The sequence below is a fragment of the Oncorhynchus masou genome, chromosome 33 (assembly GCF_036934945.1).
Source record: "Oncorhynchus masou masou isolate Uvic2021 chromosome 33, UVic_Omas_1.1, whole genome shotgun sequence".
Classification (NCBI taxonomy): Eukaryota; Metazoa; Chordata; class Actinopteri; order Salmoniformes; family Salmonidae; genus Oncorhynchus; species Oncorhynchus masou.
Genome location: NC_088244.1, coordinates 32,851,036 through 32,869,443, shown reverse-complemented (window position 1 = coordinate 32,869,443; position 18,408 = coordinate 32,851,036). Strand labels below are relative to the sequence as shown.

Genomic DNA, 18,408 nt, shown 5'->3' with positions numbered 1-18,408 from the left:
CAGACCCTCTGTAAAATTGCCATAGTCCATTTTCTCACAGATAGTTGTCTGCACCTTGAATCCACAGAAATGAATGTCCCCCCACATGGAGCTCAGCCTTATGAGAACAGCCTCTACAACTCAGAGTCTCTGAACCTGGACCTTACCTCCAGGTTAGCTATGGATGTGAGTAGTAATACGGACCAGCTCTCTGCCCCTTCTCTGACTAGCATCAACTCCCTGGTGGGCACTTACGCTGGAGATTTTAATGCCTGTCAGATTGCCACAGCTCCTACCACCGCCTCGGACCCTGAGCCGCCCTTCAAAATTGATGACTTCCAGGTTTACGGCTGCTACCCTGGCACCTTGGCCCTGAGCTACTTCGACGAAGCCCTGTCTTCTGGTGGCTCTGACTTTTTCGGCAGCCCTGTGTCAGCCCAGTCTCCCTGTACTCCAGGTTTCCAGACCCAGCCTGCGTCAGTTTGGGACTCGCCCTTCGGTCCATACTCTCCCAACCCGGGCAGCTGGGTGGCTGATAAGACTGCATTAACACAGCCATCCTCTTTCTTCACCTTCTGTCCCGGCTCAGTTGAGGATCTGTCTCCTCTGGGCCAGTCCCAGCTGGCTGAGCAAGACCCCTTCTCTCTGGGCCATCAGCACCCCTCCCCTCTGTCCTTCTCCCCTCTAACCCAGGAGCCAGGCACCCTAGATGTTTCAGGCCTCATTGAAGAGAGAATGTCTGCGAAACCGCACAGCCCTACTGAAAATGAGGGTCACTGTGCTGTTTGTGGGGACAACGCCTCCTGCCAGCACTATGGGGTTCGCACCTGTGAGGGCTGCAAAGGTTTTTTCAAGGTGAGAAGATTTTTCCTTTCTCTTCAGTCAATTTCTTTCCATAACTGAGTGTCATTGCTTAACTTGAACTGAAAAAGGTGCCGGTACTCATTTTGGGTGCCGGTACTGTTTATATTTAGGTGCATGAGCTTCACAATACTTTTGAGCTTATATTCTAAAAGAGTAGCAGTAGACAAATGCTGGTGTCGGTACTCAGCTCCGGTGAGCTCCTACCCAAGTCAAGCACTGTGTCTAATACATTTTTATTCAATGCAAAACACATTTTATACATGCATCGCCATTGCTGGACTGGTATAGAGACTGAGCTACCATAGCTAAGCTTCTTTCCTGTGTGCTTTGCAGCGTACTGTACAGAAAAAATCTAAATACGTGTGCCTTGCCAACAAGGACTGTCCAGTTGACAAGCGGCGACGGAACCGCTGTCAATTCTGTCGTTTCCAGAAGTGCCTGGCAGTAGGCATGGTGAAAGAAGGTGAGCCCTTCAGATTAATTTTACTACCACATCTCTCACCATAACCACTGTTCTTTCTCAGTTCTCAGTGGCTCAAGACATTATCAATTTCTCTCTCTCTCGAAGTTGTGAGAACAGATAGCTTAAAAGGTCGAAGAGGTCGCCTGCCCTCCAAACCAAAAGCAGTCCAGTGCCTATCGTCTGCTGTGTCTCGAGTCGACATCATTGCCTCTCTTGTGAGAGAATACATTGAATCAAACTCTGGTGTTGAGAAACTGGACTACTCCAAGGTAAGGACAACTGAAAATTCTCCATTGTGGTCTATCTATTATTGTTTTTGGGGATTATTAGGTCGCTGTTGGACTAAATAGAACCATGAGAATGCAGGGCATTCCCCTAATGGAACTAACAGAACTAACTTCTTTCCTTCCTTTGTAATTCAGTACCAGGAGACTGTGGCCAGTCTGTCAGAGAAAGAGGACACTTGTGACATCAAACAGTTCTACAACCTCCTCACGGAGTCCATGGAAGTGATCAGGAAGTGGGCTGAGAGCATCCCTGGGTTCACCTCCTTCTGCTCCGAGGACCAGGAGCTGCTACTGGAGTCAGCCTTCTTAGAACTGTTCATCTTGCGACTAGCATACAGGTGAAAAGAAGAACCAAATGTTATCGCTGTTAAAAAAACAAAAAAAAAACAGCTTGCATAATCAGAGCCATGGCTTTGTTGTTTTGACATTACTCGCTGTATTGCTATGATTATTCAGTACATACATTATGGATATGACTGGGGTGATTGCACCCACAACTAACATTGTGCAGATATTTTTGCTATAACAAACATGGACCCCCCCCCACCCAAAAAGTTAATCATCCCTATTATATTCTCTTCCCAAGGTCCAACCCTGAGACGGACAAGCTGATTTTCTGCAATGGCATGGTGCTTCACCGGATGCAGTGTATACGGGGTTTCGGTGACTGGATAGACTCCATCATGGACTTCTCCCAGAGCCTCCACCGCATGAACCTGGACGTGTCATCCTTCTCCTGCCTCACAACTCTGGTCATAATCACTGGTGAGAGCTCAACCCACCTATGCTTACACATCAGCCTGCCAGGCTGTGCTAGAGATATGACACCATAAACCAGTACAGTATGAGGTTGCAACATAGAGCCTGCAGTCAAGCTTTATGCTCACCCTAACCTGAGCTGCCTGAACAAGCTGAATATGCATGAATCTTGACTCATAGGCCTACATAATGTTATTGTGTTATAGAATAATGTTAAAAATGACCTCTCTTTTTGATGTTCACTCTGATTTACCTGGTCACACACTCGTGCCATTTCTGTCTCCTGATTCTCCACAGACCGCCACGGCCTGAAGGATCCAAAGCGGGTGGAGGAGTTCCAGAGCCAGCTAATCACCTGTCTCAGAGATCATGTCTCCAGCTGTGCCCCCGACTCCACTGGGCCCAACTACCTGTCCCGCCTTCTGGGAAAACTGCCTGAGCTACGGACTCTCTGCACCCAGGGCCTGCAACGCATCTTCTATCTCAAGCTTGAGGACTTGGTCCCACCACCCCCCATAGTTGACAGAATGACCATGGACATTCTGCCTTTATGAGAGCGAGATAAGACAATACCGACTGTGCACTTGTGCTGCTAAAGCGACGATAAAGGAACGTCAAATGATCAAGCGGTCTCAGTGTTGAGTAGGGACAAATTAAGGAAACTATGCTCCCAAAGATTTCACATGAAAGTACTGAATTATACTGTAAGACTTAAAAAGATATGAAGCTATTCAAGCACTATCGTACTTTAGGAAAAATTGACCTCTCTCGTTCATTAGCAATGGCTGTAGTACGGTGATGAAAATGTGTTATAATTTAAATAGTTTTCCTTGTTTTAGTGCAGTATTTCAGACTTAGGGCTTTGAGTGTGCACTAACTGTTAGTGTGCCACCAATGATCCACAACCAAAATGGTAGACAGTGGTCAACTGTGGGAGATGAGGTGGACGTGTGTCACACCCTGACCTTAGAGATCCTGTTTATGTCTCTATTTTGGTTTGGTCAGGGTGTGAGTTGGGGTGGGTATTCTATATTCTATTATTTGTATTTCTATGTTTTGGCCCAGGTAGGGTTCTCAATCAGGGACAGCTGTCTATTGTTGTCTCTGATTGAGAACCATACTTAGGTAGCCCTTTTATCCACCTGTCTTAGTGGGAAGTTGACTTTTGTTTATGGCACATAGCCTGTTGCTTCACGGTTCATTTTTTTAAATAAAAGAAAATGCACGCTAACCACGCTGCACCTTGGTCCACTTCCTTCAACAGCCGTGACATAACTTCCCACCACCAAAGGATCAAGCAGCGTGGTCAGGAGGAGAGGACACGACGGAAACCTGAGAGGCAGCCCCAAAAAAAACTTTTTGGGGGGGCAGATGACGTGGGTGTCTGTGCTGAGGGGTGAGTCCGAGACCAAGGAGGAATTCTTGGACCATTTGAGTGAGGAGTGGTTGGCAGTGGAGAGGGACGAAAGAGTTTGGAGGGGTTGGAGTCTGGAGCAAGACAGTCACTTTGAGGAGCATGTGACCCTTCAGGCACCATGCTTTGCGGTTACATGTACTGTGTCGCTGGTATGCATCCACAGCCCAGTGCGTCCTATGCCAACATCCCATAGTTGCCGGGCTAGGGTAAGCATCCAGCCAGGATGAGTTGTGCCAGCTCTGCGCTCCAGACCTCTGGAGCATCTATATACCCAGTATATCTTGTGCCAGCTCCACGCACCCGGTCTCCTGTACGTCTGCCCAGCCCGGTAAGCCCTGTGCCAGCTCTACGCACTTAGCCTCCTCTATGTCTCCCCAGCCTGAGTCCTGTGCCTGTTCCCAGAACCAGGCCTCTTGTGTGTCTCTCCACTCCAGTGATGATCCATGGCACAAAGCCTCCAGTGACTATCCCATGGCACGAAGCCTCCAGTGACGATCCATGGCACGAAGCCTCCAGTGACGATCCATGGCACGAAGCCTCCAGTGACGATCCATGGCACGAAGCCTCCAGTGACGATCCATGGCACGAAGCCTCCAGTGACGATCCATGGCACGAAGCCTCCAGTGACGATCCATGGCACGAAGCCTCCAGTGACGATCCATGGCACGAAGCCTCCAGTGACGATCCATGGCACGAAGCCTCGAGTGACGATCCATGGCACGAAGCCTCGAGTGACGATCCATGGCACGAAGCCTCGAGTGACGATCCATGGCACGAAGCCTCCAGTGACGATCCATGGCACGACGCCACCAGTGACGATCCATGGCACGACGCCACCAGTGACGATCCATGGCACGACGCCACCAGTGACGATCCATGGCACGACGCCACCAGTGACGATCCATGGCACGAAGCCTCCAGTGACGATCCATGGCACGAAGCCTCCAGTGACGATCCATGGCACGAAGCCTCCAGTGACGATCCATGGCACGAAGCCTCCAGTGACGATCCCATGGCACGAAGCCTCCAGTGAGGAGTCATGGCACGAAGCCACCAGTGAGGAGTCATGGCACGAAGCCGCCAGTGACGATCCAAGGCACGAAGCCGCCAGCGACGATCCATGGCACGACGCCGCCAGCGACGATCCCATGGCACGAAGCCTCCAGCGACGATCCCATGGCACGAAGCCTCCAGCGACGATCCCATGGCACGAAGCCTCCAGCGACGTTCCCACGGCACGAAGCCTCCAGCGACGTTCCCACGGCACGAAGCCTCCAGCGACGTTCCCATGGCACGAAGCCTCCAGCGACGTTCCCATGGCACGAAGCCTCCAGCGACGTTCCCATGGCACGAAGCCTCCAGCGACGTTCCCATGGCACGAAGCCTCCAGCGACGTTCCCATGGCACGAAGCCTCCAGCGACGTTCCCATGGCACGAAGCCTCCAGCGACGTTCTCATGGCACGAAGCCTCCAGCGACGTTCTCATGGCACGAAGCCTCCAGCGACGTTCTCATGGCACGAAGCCTCCAGCGACGTTCTCATGGCACGAAGCCTCCAGCGACGTTCTCATGGCACGAAGCCTCCAGCGACGTTCTCATGGCACGAAGCCTCCAGCGACGTTCTCATGGCACGAAGCCTCCAGCGACGTTCTCATGGCACGAAGCCTCCAGCGACGTTCTCATGGCACGAAGCCTCCAGCGACGTTCTCATGGCACAAAGCCCCGAGCGAGGGTTCCCCGCACCAGAGGTGCCACCAAAGTGGGGTGAGCCAATGGTGGAGCGGGGTCTGCGTCCCGCACCTGAGCCGCCTCCGCGGATAGATGCCCACCCAGACCCTCCCCTATAGGTTTAGGTTTTGCGGCCGGAGTCCGCACCTTTGGGGGTTGGGGGGGGGGTACTGTCACGCCCTGACCTTAGCGATCCTGTTTATGTCTCTATTTTGGTTTAGTTGGGTATTCTATATTCTATTATTTGTATTTCTATGTTTTGGCTGGGTAGGGTTCTCAATCAGGGACAGCTGTTGCTCGTTGTCTCTGAGAACCATACTTAGGTAGCACTTTTATCCACCTGTCTTTGTTGGAGGTTGACTTTTGTTTATGGCACATAGCCTGTAGCTTCACAGTTGTTTTCTCATTTGTTGTTTTGTTGGCGTCATTTTTTTATAATAAAAGAAAATGTACGGTCGCCACGCTGCCGCTTGGTCCACTTCCTTCAACAGCCGTGATAACGTGGTTTATTTACACAGCTTCAGTAGTGTATCAGAGGGAATATCTACAGAATAGTTTTTTTATACATATATAATTATATTTTTACATCAACTTAGCAAACAGACCTTGTGTGAGATCTGCTAGATAACTGATGTAGTTAAGCGGCTTCACTGCAAGTATATTGTATGTTTTAAACATTCAAAATGTATAGATATTTTTAAAAGACCATGAACCAAAAGCAGACTTAACAACTTAAATACCACCATGCTGTGCTATAATTGAGAGCCTATACAGTAGATTCTGATCAACATAAAGGAATGTATTACATTTACACAGGCCCTATGACTGCATCGTCTTACTATAACATCAAAGTCCGTATATTATGCCTTAGCTATGGTGTTTTTAAAATTCAGGTTCAAGATTGTACTTGTTTTATAATGGTGTTATTGCATATGCACAATGAATGGACTGTAGCATTGTGACTGAAACATGTTACAATCATAAGGAAATCTGAGAAGGTTCCCTGACCTACCAATTGGAGATAGTGTTGATTATCATGAAGATTATGCTATTTGTCAGTAATGTTGTGCAAATATCACTGATATGGCAGCTATGATTGAACAGTTCAAACATATTACAACTGTATTATTGTTTTTTGCGTCTATGAATATTATACATAGCTTATTGTGTCCATTGTGACAATTTCTGTGTAATACATGACAATGAATGTCTTTAAATTAGCATGGGTTACTTAAAGCCACAATCTGCAAGATGTGCAGTCATGACATTTCCAGATGTAAAGAGCACTTGATTATAAAATGATTAAAGTGCTCAAGAAATGATCAACTTGATTTAAAGCTATTGTACATCATTTGTTCAGTTTCCTTTGCCTGCAAAAATACAACATTTAGTAGTTATGATAACGGGAGTCATATTTTTCAAAATCAAGAGAATTACAGTACTTCATTATTTGACATTTCTAGAAATCTTACGACTGTGGCTTTAACATTTCATATGTATTGTGATACAATCTAAGTTGGTTTTGGGCATTACAATTACAATTGTTCATCTTTACGCCACAGCTCCATATACATTTTTTTAAAGAGTTCTGTAAACAGAATTCTTCTCTCTAATATAATTGTAGTTCTCTCTATTTCTTTCTCTATTTTTCACAGCATGAAAGTCCAGTTGTGTGAATTTATGTCTGATTAAATGAGTACCAACACCAGTTTTAGTCCACTTCAAGCATTGATTTAAAAAAAGCCTTCTAGGCATTAGGCCTACTTCTAGAGATTTCACTGGAGAAGGTCCAAATGAGTCTGCTGGCAGTTGCGATGTAATCAAGCTTGTTGTACAAAGTGTTCATATTGGCACATACACACATATGGGCCATCAGTCCATCCATCTTATGCCTCCAGTGGGGCTTTGCAAGGCACATTGTGCCAACAAAATATAAGGTGATGAAATCAACAGGACACAGTCACCATAGCCAGGATTACCTTTGGGCCCCTGGATAGTACATTGGGCCTGGATAGTACATCAGTTTACCTTGGGGGTTCCACGTCTGGGTCCGTCTAGTGGAATCTTGCAAATGGGTTCTGTGAATGTCGCCATAACCCAAAACCCTTTTTGGTTCCAGATAGCACCTTTTTTCTAAGAGTGTATAGCTTTCTGGATTCTATGTATGGCCAACCCAGATCTGTCTCATATGTCAATGGTTTCTCTCACTTGTGATTGGATACCTTTCATTAACCTATTTAATCCCATCGGTCACAATAGTGACTGTAAAAAACGTTTTCAGTTATAAGGCTCTAAAAATGTTACTGAATGATCTATCAATGCATTTCCAGCAAATATTCAAATAATAAAGAATGTCAATGAATGATGTGCAGTGTCACATGTTTAGTGTAAATTGTCACATGACCAGAGCTGTTTACTTCCTGGATGCACCATGAGAAGAGGATGGCTGCATCAAAGCTCCCAAACAACAGGTTAGTAAAGTATGTTAACATAAAGATAGGACATTTTTGGTACACATCATCTTTAAAGTGTCTAGTATTGATATATGCATTTGCAATTACTCACCTTTGTTCAGTGTGGTCATAGAATGTGTAAACATGTTGACGGCAACAATAGTGACCGGCGAGATAACACTGTGCATCTAGGTATACAAATAGTTATACACATACATAGTTCTTGTTTTACCTAACTTTCTACTCTGTTCTTTCTTTTAGTTTCACTTTGAGTCAAGTTCTGGATATGTTGGATCTAGGTGACTGTCCAGACAGGGCATGCAACATTGTAGTTATCCCTCAAAATGAGAAAGATGCTGTCCTGAGTGATTGTGATAGCGATGGGTCAGATATGGACTATGGACTGGCCATTTTCCAGCCAGGCTGTTGAATGCATATGCTAAACCTATGCAAACAGATCATGACAGGAATAACGTTATCAGTGATGATGACCTACCCCTCACCCCCACCCCCAATCTTCCCCACGTCCCTCCATTGTTGGTAATGAAGAGCCAAGGGCCTTTACCCGCCAGAGGGTCCAGTCAGAAGAGCCAAGGGCCTCTACCCGCCAGAGGGTCCAGTCAGAAGAGCCAAGGGTCCAGTCAGAAGAGCCAAGGGCCTGTACCCGCCAGAGGGTCCAGTCAGAAGAGCCAAGGGCCTCTACAAGCCGTAGGGGTCAGCCAGAAGAGCCCAGGGAAAAGCTGCAGGTGGTCAAAAATAAAGATTGAGTGTTCAAACGATCGAAGAGGCCTGCCACTGATGTGATTCCAAAACACATAGTATACAGCCCAAATATGCAAAAGTTTGGCACAAAACCACTGAGCCATGGAAGGAGATCTTTACTGGCTGCTACTGTTGAAGATCAGGCAAGATATGACAAAGCTTCTCACTAGCCAATCAACACGATGCACCGGTTCCAGAGAAGTCGTCATTATGACAAACATACTACCTATGCATGTGAGAAATGCAAAGCGCCACTGCACATTGAGTGCTTCAAGATATACCATGGACAGTAGAAAAGGAGATAAGACCAAATAGAAAAGTCAATAAAGGGTGAGGAGAAGCAGTACAACGGACTCTAGGAAGAAAAGCACTATATATATATATATATATAAAATGTATTTTGTTCAGTGTAGGCCTCAACTTGAATGCATATTCTACAGGCTACCTCTATCCTAAATGTTACCTTTATGTTCAGTGGGAATGAATCACAGGACTGCTATACAGTTGTTAGTGAATGTTGCACTAAAATGTCACAATGACAATGTTACAATGAATATTGCACTGAAGTACAAGTTCAAATGTTACAATAAAGTTACAATATTAATGTTTCAGTACATGTTGCACTAAAGTAACAATGTTGAAATACGTTGATGGTTGTTGTCTTTTTTGTCTTTGCTCTCAGTATTCATATCGTGTTGTATACGGGGTTTTGATGTGTAAAATAGTCACACTCGAATGTGACGGGGCATTCTAGTGGCAATGCTGGGGACAGCCAGTGACAGAGTTTTAAATGTGTTAATAACTGGGTTGGGATTTATAAGAACTTTGATAACTGCATACGAGAAATATGTTAATTCAGTATAAGTAACATTATCCCACCGGTCACAATTGTGACCGACCATAAAACACACTTTTCACCTACTTTTCCATTAAAATGACAAAAACATGATTGCTTACCTCAAAGGGTTACTAATGACACTTGATTTGGATATCTTCATGTCTGGGAAAAATTCGGGATTAAATGGGTTAAACACGGGATAGTCTATATATAAAACTGTATGATTCAATGATAATTTAGGTTCAACGCACGTTACCTTCCTTACAAGTAAAAAGAACGCTAGCATAATCACTGTTGTGACCTTTTTATTGACAAGTCTTTAGTGAGCTAGCCAGCTACTTTTTCACGTTGTGAAATGCTAGTAAGCGTTAGTTCACCAGGGAAGGGTTATTTAGCTAGCTAGTTAACATTTACTCACCGTTCCTGTAGTCAGACTTGCTAATTAACGTTAAGCCGGTATTGGGCCGAAAAGCTCCCACCTACCAGAAACTTTCTGTGGCACACACTACTGGTCAACATGAGCTACCAAAATTTCTGCAGACAAGAAAATAGCCTTGCCGAAATCCTCCGCCCCTTCTAATTTCCTTAATTTTGTGGCACACATCAGAGTTAAATACTTTTTATAGAACAAACTTCACATCAGGAAAGGCAACCAAAATGAATAATTAATGTATGTGTGTTATATTAAACATAGAGGAGGGAGTAAAATGTAGGCAAACAATAAACATTTCTGAACAACTACTCGTCGAATAAGACATGGCAGAGATGACGAATTTTGGCAAAGATATTTATTTATAGACTAATACACTTGAAACAAATAGCCAAACCAAAAACTGCAGACATTATCAGCCTCCCCGCAATCAAACCGATATAAAAAATAAAATGAATCGTCACACCTGCCATTTTCCGGCGAGAGAGAATTGGCCCTGTATTTACCATAAAATGTAGCTCATCTACCATGACAGAAGAGAAAGATCCAGACTGTTGATTGGGAAACAAGAACAAACAACGCATGAGGATTGGGTGTTGAGGGACCACTTGTCACATTGTCCAAGGTGTATTTGTGTTATGATAATGCTTTTTCCATCCAGGTAAAGATGTTGATACGGCATTGAAAAAGACCCACCACTGACCAAATGTCTCTTTGTTTTCCAGTCCAACAGGACTGCTTCACTCAGGCCACCCGGTGCATGGACATCCTGTGCCAGTGTGATCCGAGCGCACGCGTACAGTTGTAAAGACTTCAGCGAATCGAGCCTGTGAATGGACAGGTCAGTTACTCATCAAATATGATACAATATTGTGTAAAACATTGAATTTGTAGATGAATCGACATTTTGACTATTACCCCTTTTCCCGACGTTTTAGACATGAGGTGTGACATGCGGAACATCAGGCGCACCCCACTAGAAGCAGTGCATGATCAACGCCACCCTCAGCAAGGAGATGTGCTGGAAGTGATGTACTCTCACTCTGGGGGTAAGACATAATTTAAACATACACAGATATACAGTACCTTTGGAAAAAATTCAGACCCCTTCCACATTTTTTTATGTTACAGCCTTATTCCAAAATTGATTAAATAAAACAATTTCCTCCGCAATCTACACACAATACCTTACAATGATAAAGCGAAAACAGGTTTTTAGATTTTTTTGCAAATTTATTCAAATAAAAAAAACAGAAATACCTTATTTACATAAGTATTTAGACCCTTTGCTATTAGACTCGAAATTGAGCTCTGGTGCATCCTGTTTCCATTGATCATCCTTGATGTTTCATCAACTTGATTGGAGTCCACCTGTGGAATATTCAATTGATTGGACATGATTTGGAAAGACACACACCTGTCTTTATAAGGTCACACAGTTGACAGTGCGTGTCAGAGAAAAAACCAAGCCATGAGGTCGAAGGCATTGTCCGGAGAGCTCCGTGTCAGGACCCGGTTACGAACCTGGGTCTCCGGAGTGAGAAACAGTCACTTAACCAACTGAGCCACGAATAGTCAGCAGAACCCAGAAGATGAGGCAGACACAGCAGTACTTAAGACGGTGTATTTAATCAAGTAAAAAAAGGAGAAGTCCTTCAATACAAAATGGCAAATCCAAAAGGTGGTAGGTATAGCACAAAAAAGCCTCAAGAGATACTCAAAAACAGAATTCCACAAGAGCATCGACCGGAAACGACAAGAATACATAGAACACTAGGGCTGGGTGCTAACATACAAACACAGAGCACAGAACTGAGGGAAACTAAGGGTTTAAATACAATCAGGGGAAACGAGGCACAGGTGCAAATAATAATGGGGAACAAGGGAAAAAACATAAGGTCAAAAAGCACAATGGGGGCATCTAGTGACCAAAACCCGGAACAACCCTGGCCAAATCCTGACAAAATCCCCCCCCCCCTAGGAACGGCTCCTGACGTTCCTACCAGCTTTCTCAGGGTGGAGGGCCCTGAACTGACGAATGAGGTCAGGGTCCAGGATGTCTTTGGCAGGAACCCAGGAGCGCTCCTCGGGACCGTAGCCTTCCCAGTCCACCAGATACTGCCAGGACCGCTGCACCCGGCGGGAATCCAGTATCCGATGGACGGTATAAGCCGGCTGGCCTCCAATGACACGAGGCGGAGGGGGAGGTCTGTCTGCCGGGACAAGGGGAGAAAAAACAACAGGTTTTAACAATGAAATGTGAAATGTGGGATTAATCTTAAGGGATCTGGGTAAGTGTATGCGATAAGAAACTGGGTTAACTCTCCTGGCAACCTTGAAGGGACCTATGTATTTTTGGGACAGCTTGCGAGACTCCACCCGTAGAGGTAAGTCTCTTGTAGAGAGCCAGACTCTCTGGCCGGGGCGCAGGGTAGGCCCGGGACGGCGACGTCTGTTGGCTTGTTGTTGGTACCTCTGTGAGGAACGCATAAGATTAAGACGGGTCTTCCTCCACATAAGCCGACAGCGTCTGACGAACTTCAAGGCTGAAGGCACTCTGACTTCTGCCTCCTGGTCCGGGAACAATGGAGGAGCATAGCCAAACTGACACTGTGCGGGACATACCAGTGGAGGAGGAGCGCAAGGTGTTGTGCGCGTATTCGGCCCAAACAATAACGGATGACCATGTGGACGGGTTGTCACGAGTCATACATCGGAGGGTGGTTTCCAGCTCTTGATTCATCCTCTCTGTTTGGCCGTTGGACTCCGGATGGTACCCTGAAGATAGACTGGCAGAAGCCCCCATGAGTTGGCAGAAGGCCTTCCAAAACCTTGAGGCGAACTGGGGACCTCTGTCAGAAACCATATCTTGAGGAATGCCGAAGACTCGGAACACATGATTAATTACCAACTCAGCCGTTTCCTTGGCAGAAGGTAACTTAGTCAGAGGGACGAACCTGGCCGCCTTTGAAAACCTGTCGATTATGACTAGGATAGTAGTATTGCCATGGGATGGAGGAAGTCCAGTAATAAAGTCCAATGAGATATGGGACCAGGGTCTGTGGGGAACAGGTAAAGGGTGAAGGAGTCCTTGAGGGCGGAGGTGAGAAGATTTGCCCTGGCAGCACACGGGACAGGCATTGACGAAAGTGGCAACGTCTTCTCTTATGGTAGGCCACCAGAACTTACGCTGGATGAACTCCAAGGTGCGACCTACGCCCGGATGACAGGTGAGGCGAGAGGAGTGCCCCCACAGAAGGACCTGAGTCCTCACTGCCTTGGGAACAAACAACCGATTGGCAGGACCTCCTTTCGGGTCCGGTTCGCTAGCTTGAGCACGTCTCACGGTATCCTCAACTTGCCACGAGATCGGAGCCACAATCTTAGCAGCAGGAAGGACAGGCATGTCCGTGTCATCTCGAATGGCAGGAGCGTAGACTCGGGACAGGGCATCCGGTTTGAGATTCTTCGACCCGGGCCGATAGGTGAGGATAAACTGGAATCGATTGAAGAAAAGAGACCATCTAGCTTGTCTAGAGTTCAACCGCTTCGCCTGCTGGATATACTCCAGATTTTTGTGGTCCGTAAGCACTTGAAACGGGTGAGAAGCCCCCTCGAGCCAGTGTCTCCATTCCTTCAATGCCATCTTAACCGCTAGGAGTTCACGATCCCCCACATCGTAGTTCCTCTCAGTCGGGGTAAGCCGGTGTGAGAAGAAAGCGCACGGATGAAGCTTCTTGTCTTCACCCTCTGAGACAGGACAGCTCCAACACCAACCTCTGATGCGTCTACCTCCACCACAAATGGTTCATCCGTAGTCGGTAGTATCAGGATGGGAGCAGAGAGAACGCGCTGCTTGAGTCCTTGGAAGGCTGTCTCAGCTTCTCTTCCCCACAAAAACCTTGCATTGCCACCCTTGGTTAAAGCTGAGAGAGGGGCTGCCACCAAGCTGAAGTTCTTGATGAACTTGCGGTAAAAGTTTGTGAAGCCCAGGAAACGCTGAACTTCCTTAACGGATTTGGGGGTGGGCCAATCCGCTACCGCCCCTACCTCCCTGGGGTCCATTTGGACTCGACCGGGTTCCACTACAAATCCCAGGAATTGTCCTCGGGATGAATGGAATTCACATTTTTCCCGGCTTAACGTACAGATGGCTGTCCAGGAGGCGTTTGAGTACTTGTCTGACATGCTTAGTGTGTTCTTGAAGGGAGCTCGAAAAGATGAGGATGTCATCCAAGTAAACGAACACAAATATGTTAAGCATATCCCTAAGCACATCGTTTATGAGCGCTTGGAACACCGCTGGGGCGTTGGTCAGGCCGAAGGGCATCACCAAGTATTCATAGTGACCAGTAGGCATGTTGAAAGCGGTCTTCCACTCGTCACCAGGTCTGATCCGCACAAGATGGTATGCGTTCCGCAGGTCAAGCTTAGTGAAAACAACTGCTTCCTGGAGCAGCTCAAGGCTGTGGCCATAAGGGGTAGCGGGTAACGGTTACGGACGGTTATACATTGAGTCCCCGGTAGTCGATGCAAGGACGTAATCCACCGTCTTTCTTGGCCACAAAGAAAAACCCTGCTCCCGCCGGGAGGTGGATGGACGCATGAGGCCTGCTTCCAGAGCGTCCTTGATGTAGGTATCCATAGCAGCTCGTTCGGGTGGAGATAGGGAAAAGATCCGACCCCTGGGGGGCAAGTCCCCGGAAACAGGTTGATGGGGCAATCGTAAGGTCTATGGGGTGGTAGCATGGTGGCCCTCTGTTTGCTAAACACCAGTTTGAGGTCATGGTAACACTCGGGAACTCGGGTCAGGTCGATGGATTCTAAAGACTCGGGAGTAGAACTCGGGAATTCTGGAAAATACAAGTAGCTTGGCACGTAGGACCCCACTGCTTGATAGTGCCCACAGACCAGTCGATGTGAGGGTTATGGCTGTGAAGCCAGGGGTATCCAAGGACGAGAGGGAACTCGGAACAGGAGATCAAATGAAAGTTCATCAATTCCTGGTGTTGTGAAACTGAAAGTCGCAAGGAGGTAGTGACATGAGTGACAAGTCCAGATCCCAAAGGGCTTCCATCCAATGTAGTGACCCTCATGGGTTCACTTAGAGGTTCAGAGGGAACGCCATTCTCCTTCGCCCAGACACCATCCATGAAGTTACCTGCGGCTCCAGAGTCTACCAAGGCTTGAAGGTGAAGCTTGTGGTTGTCCCAGGAGAGGGTGACTGGAATGAGCAGAGGGGCTAGGGGCTAGAGGTCTAGGGGCTAGAGGTCTACGGTTGAGTTCTCTCTCTCTCAGACGCTGGTCAATGCGTGAGACCAACTTGATCAGGGACTCGAGATTGTCCGGTGGTTCCCGAGTGGCCAGTTCATCTTGGATAGTGTCGGAAAGGCCTTTCAGAAAGCACACCGTGAGCTCCTCGTTGTTCCAGCCACTTGCTGCTGCCACCGTGCGGAACTGGATGGCATAGTCCGTCACGCTGCGCCAACCTTGGTGGAGAGTCAGGAGCTGTTTGGCTGAGTCAGAACCACTGCTTGGGCCTTGAAACACTCGTTTGAATTCCTCAGCAAAGGCAGAGTAGCTGGCACAGCAGGAACTATGGGCATCCCACACAGCAGTAGCCCAGGCCAGGGCTTTTTCCGACAGCAGGGTGATGATATAAGCGATCTTAGACCGGTCGGTGGGAAACGACGAGGGTTGTAGCTCAAAGGAGAGAGAACATTGGGTGAGAAACCCTTTACAAGCACTTGGATCACCTGAGAACCGTTGGGGAGGTGGAAGACGAGGTTCAGCCAGGGGGTTAACTGCCATGGGTACGTGAATCTGAGGTACTGGGACGGGAACTGTTGCCGGGGTAAGACGATCAGATATTTGCTTAATGGAAGTTAGCATCTCCGACAGAAGATGAGAATGTCTAGCCATTAAGGCCTCTTGCTGAACCAGGGCGGCTTCGTGGCGTTGGACAGTCTCCTGGTGGTGGGACAGCATGGCAAAAAGGTCCTGGGAACTGGCTGCCTCTGAGTTCATTTTTGGCTCTGTGTTTCTGTCAGGACCCGGTTACGAACCTGGGTCTCCGGAGTGAGAAACAGTCACTTAACCAACTGAGCCACGAATAGTCAGCAGAACCCAGAAGATGAGGCAGACACAGCAGTACTTAAGACGGTGTATTTAATAAAGTAAAAAAAGGAGAAGTCCTTCAATACAAAATGGCAAATCCAAAAGGTGGTATAGCACAAAAAAGCCTCAAGAGATACTCAAAAACAAAAACAGAATTCCACAAGAGCATCCACCGGAAACGACAAGAATACACAGAACACTAGGGCTGGGTGCTAACATACAAACACAGAGCACAGAACTGAGGGAAACTAAGGGTTTAAATACAATCAGGGGAAAACGAGGCACAGGTGCAAATAATAATGGGGAACAAGGGAAAAAACATAAGGTCAAAAAGCACAATGGGGGCATCTAGTGACCAAAACCCGGAACAACCCTGGCCAAATCCTGACACTCCGAGACAGGATTGTGTCGAGGCACAGATCTAGGGAAGGGTATCAAAACATTTCTGCACCATTGAAGGTCCCCAAGGACACAGTGGCCTCCATCCTTCTTAAATGGAAGAAGTTTGGAACCACCACGACTCTGGAACCCGATGGTCACTCTGACAGAGCTCTAGAGTTCCTCTGTGAAGATGGGAGAACCATCCAGAAGGACAACCATCTCTGCAGCACTCCACCAATTAGGCCTCTATGGTAGAATGGCCAGACGGAAGCCAATCATTAACAAAAGGCACATGACAGCCCGCTTGGAGTTTGCCAAAAGGCACCTAAAGGACTCTCAGACCAGATTCACTGGTCTGATGAAACCAAGATTGAATTCTTTGTGTCATGTCTGGAGGAAACCTGGCACCATCCCTACGGTGAAGTATAGTGGTGGCAGCATCATGCTTTTCAGCTGCAGGGACTGGGAGACTAATCAGGATCGAGGCAAAGATGAACGGGACAAAGTACAGAGAGATCCTTGATGAAAACCTGTACCAGAGCGCTCAGGACCTCAGACTGGGGGCGAAGATTCACCTTACAACAGCACAACGACCCGAAGCACACTGCCAAGACAACGCAGGAGTTGCTTCTGGACAAGTCTCTGAATGTCCTTGAGTGGCCCAGACAGAGCCCGGACTTGAACCTGATCCAACATCTCTGGAGAGATCTGAAAATAGATGTCCAACAACGCTCCCCATCCAACCTGACACAGCTTGAGAGGATCTGCAGAGAAGAATGGGAGAAACTCCCCAAATACAGGTATGCCAAGCTTGTAGAGTCATACCCAAGAAGACTCAAGTCTGTAATTGCTGCCAAAGGTGCTTCAACAAAGTACTTAGTAAAGGGTCTGAATATTTATGTAAATGTAATATTTCAGTTGTTACTTTTTAATAAATTAGCAAAAATGTTTAAACCTGTTTTGCTTTGTCATTATGGGGTAATCCATTATAAATTCAGGCTGTAAATAACAAAATGTGGAAAAAGTCAAGGGATCTGAATACTTTTTGAAGGCACTGGAAATTCCCACTGTAAAATGCAATGTGAATTTTGTTGTCCTACTAAATGAAACTGAGGACATGCACTCAGACCAGCCTTTGTGATTGAACTTACGTTAACTACATTACTTTAGCTGGCTGCTTTCAGCAAAACATATTCTATTCTGGGAGCCTAGTGTGTGTGTGTGTGTGTGTGTGTGAACTGTGAAATAGTTTTGGAACATTGGCTACCCTGAAAACAGGTACTGACATAAGGAGGAATATGAGTCTGTCAGAGGTTGCCACGCTGGATGGTGATGGTGATTGAGACTTTGGTGGTCCCCACAACAAAGAAGCAGGTGTCCCTTCCAGTGTGGAGCTGACCTTGGACCTGGTGCCACTAAGTAAGTCCCTCCCTCCTTGGCCTCCCGAGTGGCACAGTGGTCCAAGGCACTGCATCACAGTGCTAGCTGTGCCAATAGAGATCCTGGTTTGAGTCCAGGCTCTGTCGCGACTGGGAGAGCATGGGGCGGCGCACAATTGGCCAGGCGTCGTTGTGGGAGGGTTTGGCCGGCTGGGATGTCCTTGTCCCACTGCGCTCTAGCGACTTCTGTGGTGGACTTCTGTGGTGGGCCGGGAGCATGCACGCTGACACGGTTGCCAGGTGTACGATTTTTCTTCCAACACATTGGTGCTGCTGGCTTCTGGGTTAAGCAAGCATTGTGTCAAGCAGCAGTGCGGCATGGCTGGTTCTTGTTTCGGAGGACGCACGGCTCTTGACCTTCACCTCTCTCGAGTCCGTACGGGAGTTGCAGCAATGGGACAAGACTGTAACTACCAATTGGATACCATGAAATTGGGGAGAAAAAGGGGTACTTCAACAACAACAAAAAAATCCTTTCGACTGCCTATTCAA

The 18,408-nt window shown here is 47.2% G+C and overlaps 1 protein-coding gene across 1 annotated transcript in view; it reads left to right on the top strand.

The window, feature by feature from the left end:
- The window catches only part of LOC135527467 (nuclear receptor subfamily 4 group A member 1-like), a 31,560-nt gene extending 28,654 nt beyond the window's left edge, over window positions 1–2,906 (top strand). The window contains exons 3-8 of the mRNA XM_064955985.1: window positions 41–834; window positions 1,177–1,306; window positions 1,412–1,575; window positions 1,729–1,931; window positions 2,180–2,358; window positions 2,650–2,906. Of these exons, the coding sequence (XP_064812057.1) occupies window positions 41–834; window positions 1,177–1,306; window positions 1,412–1,575; window positions 1,729–1,931; window positions 2,180–2,358; window positions 2,650–2,906 (1,727 nt within the window). The remainder of the gene's footprint in view (window positions 1–40; window positions 835–1,176; window positions 1,307–1,411; window positions 1,576–1,728; window positions 1,932–2,179; window positions 2,359–2,649) is intronic.
- Window positions 2,907–18,408: the final 15,502 nt, after the last annotated feature.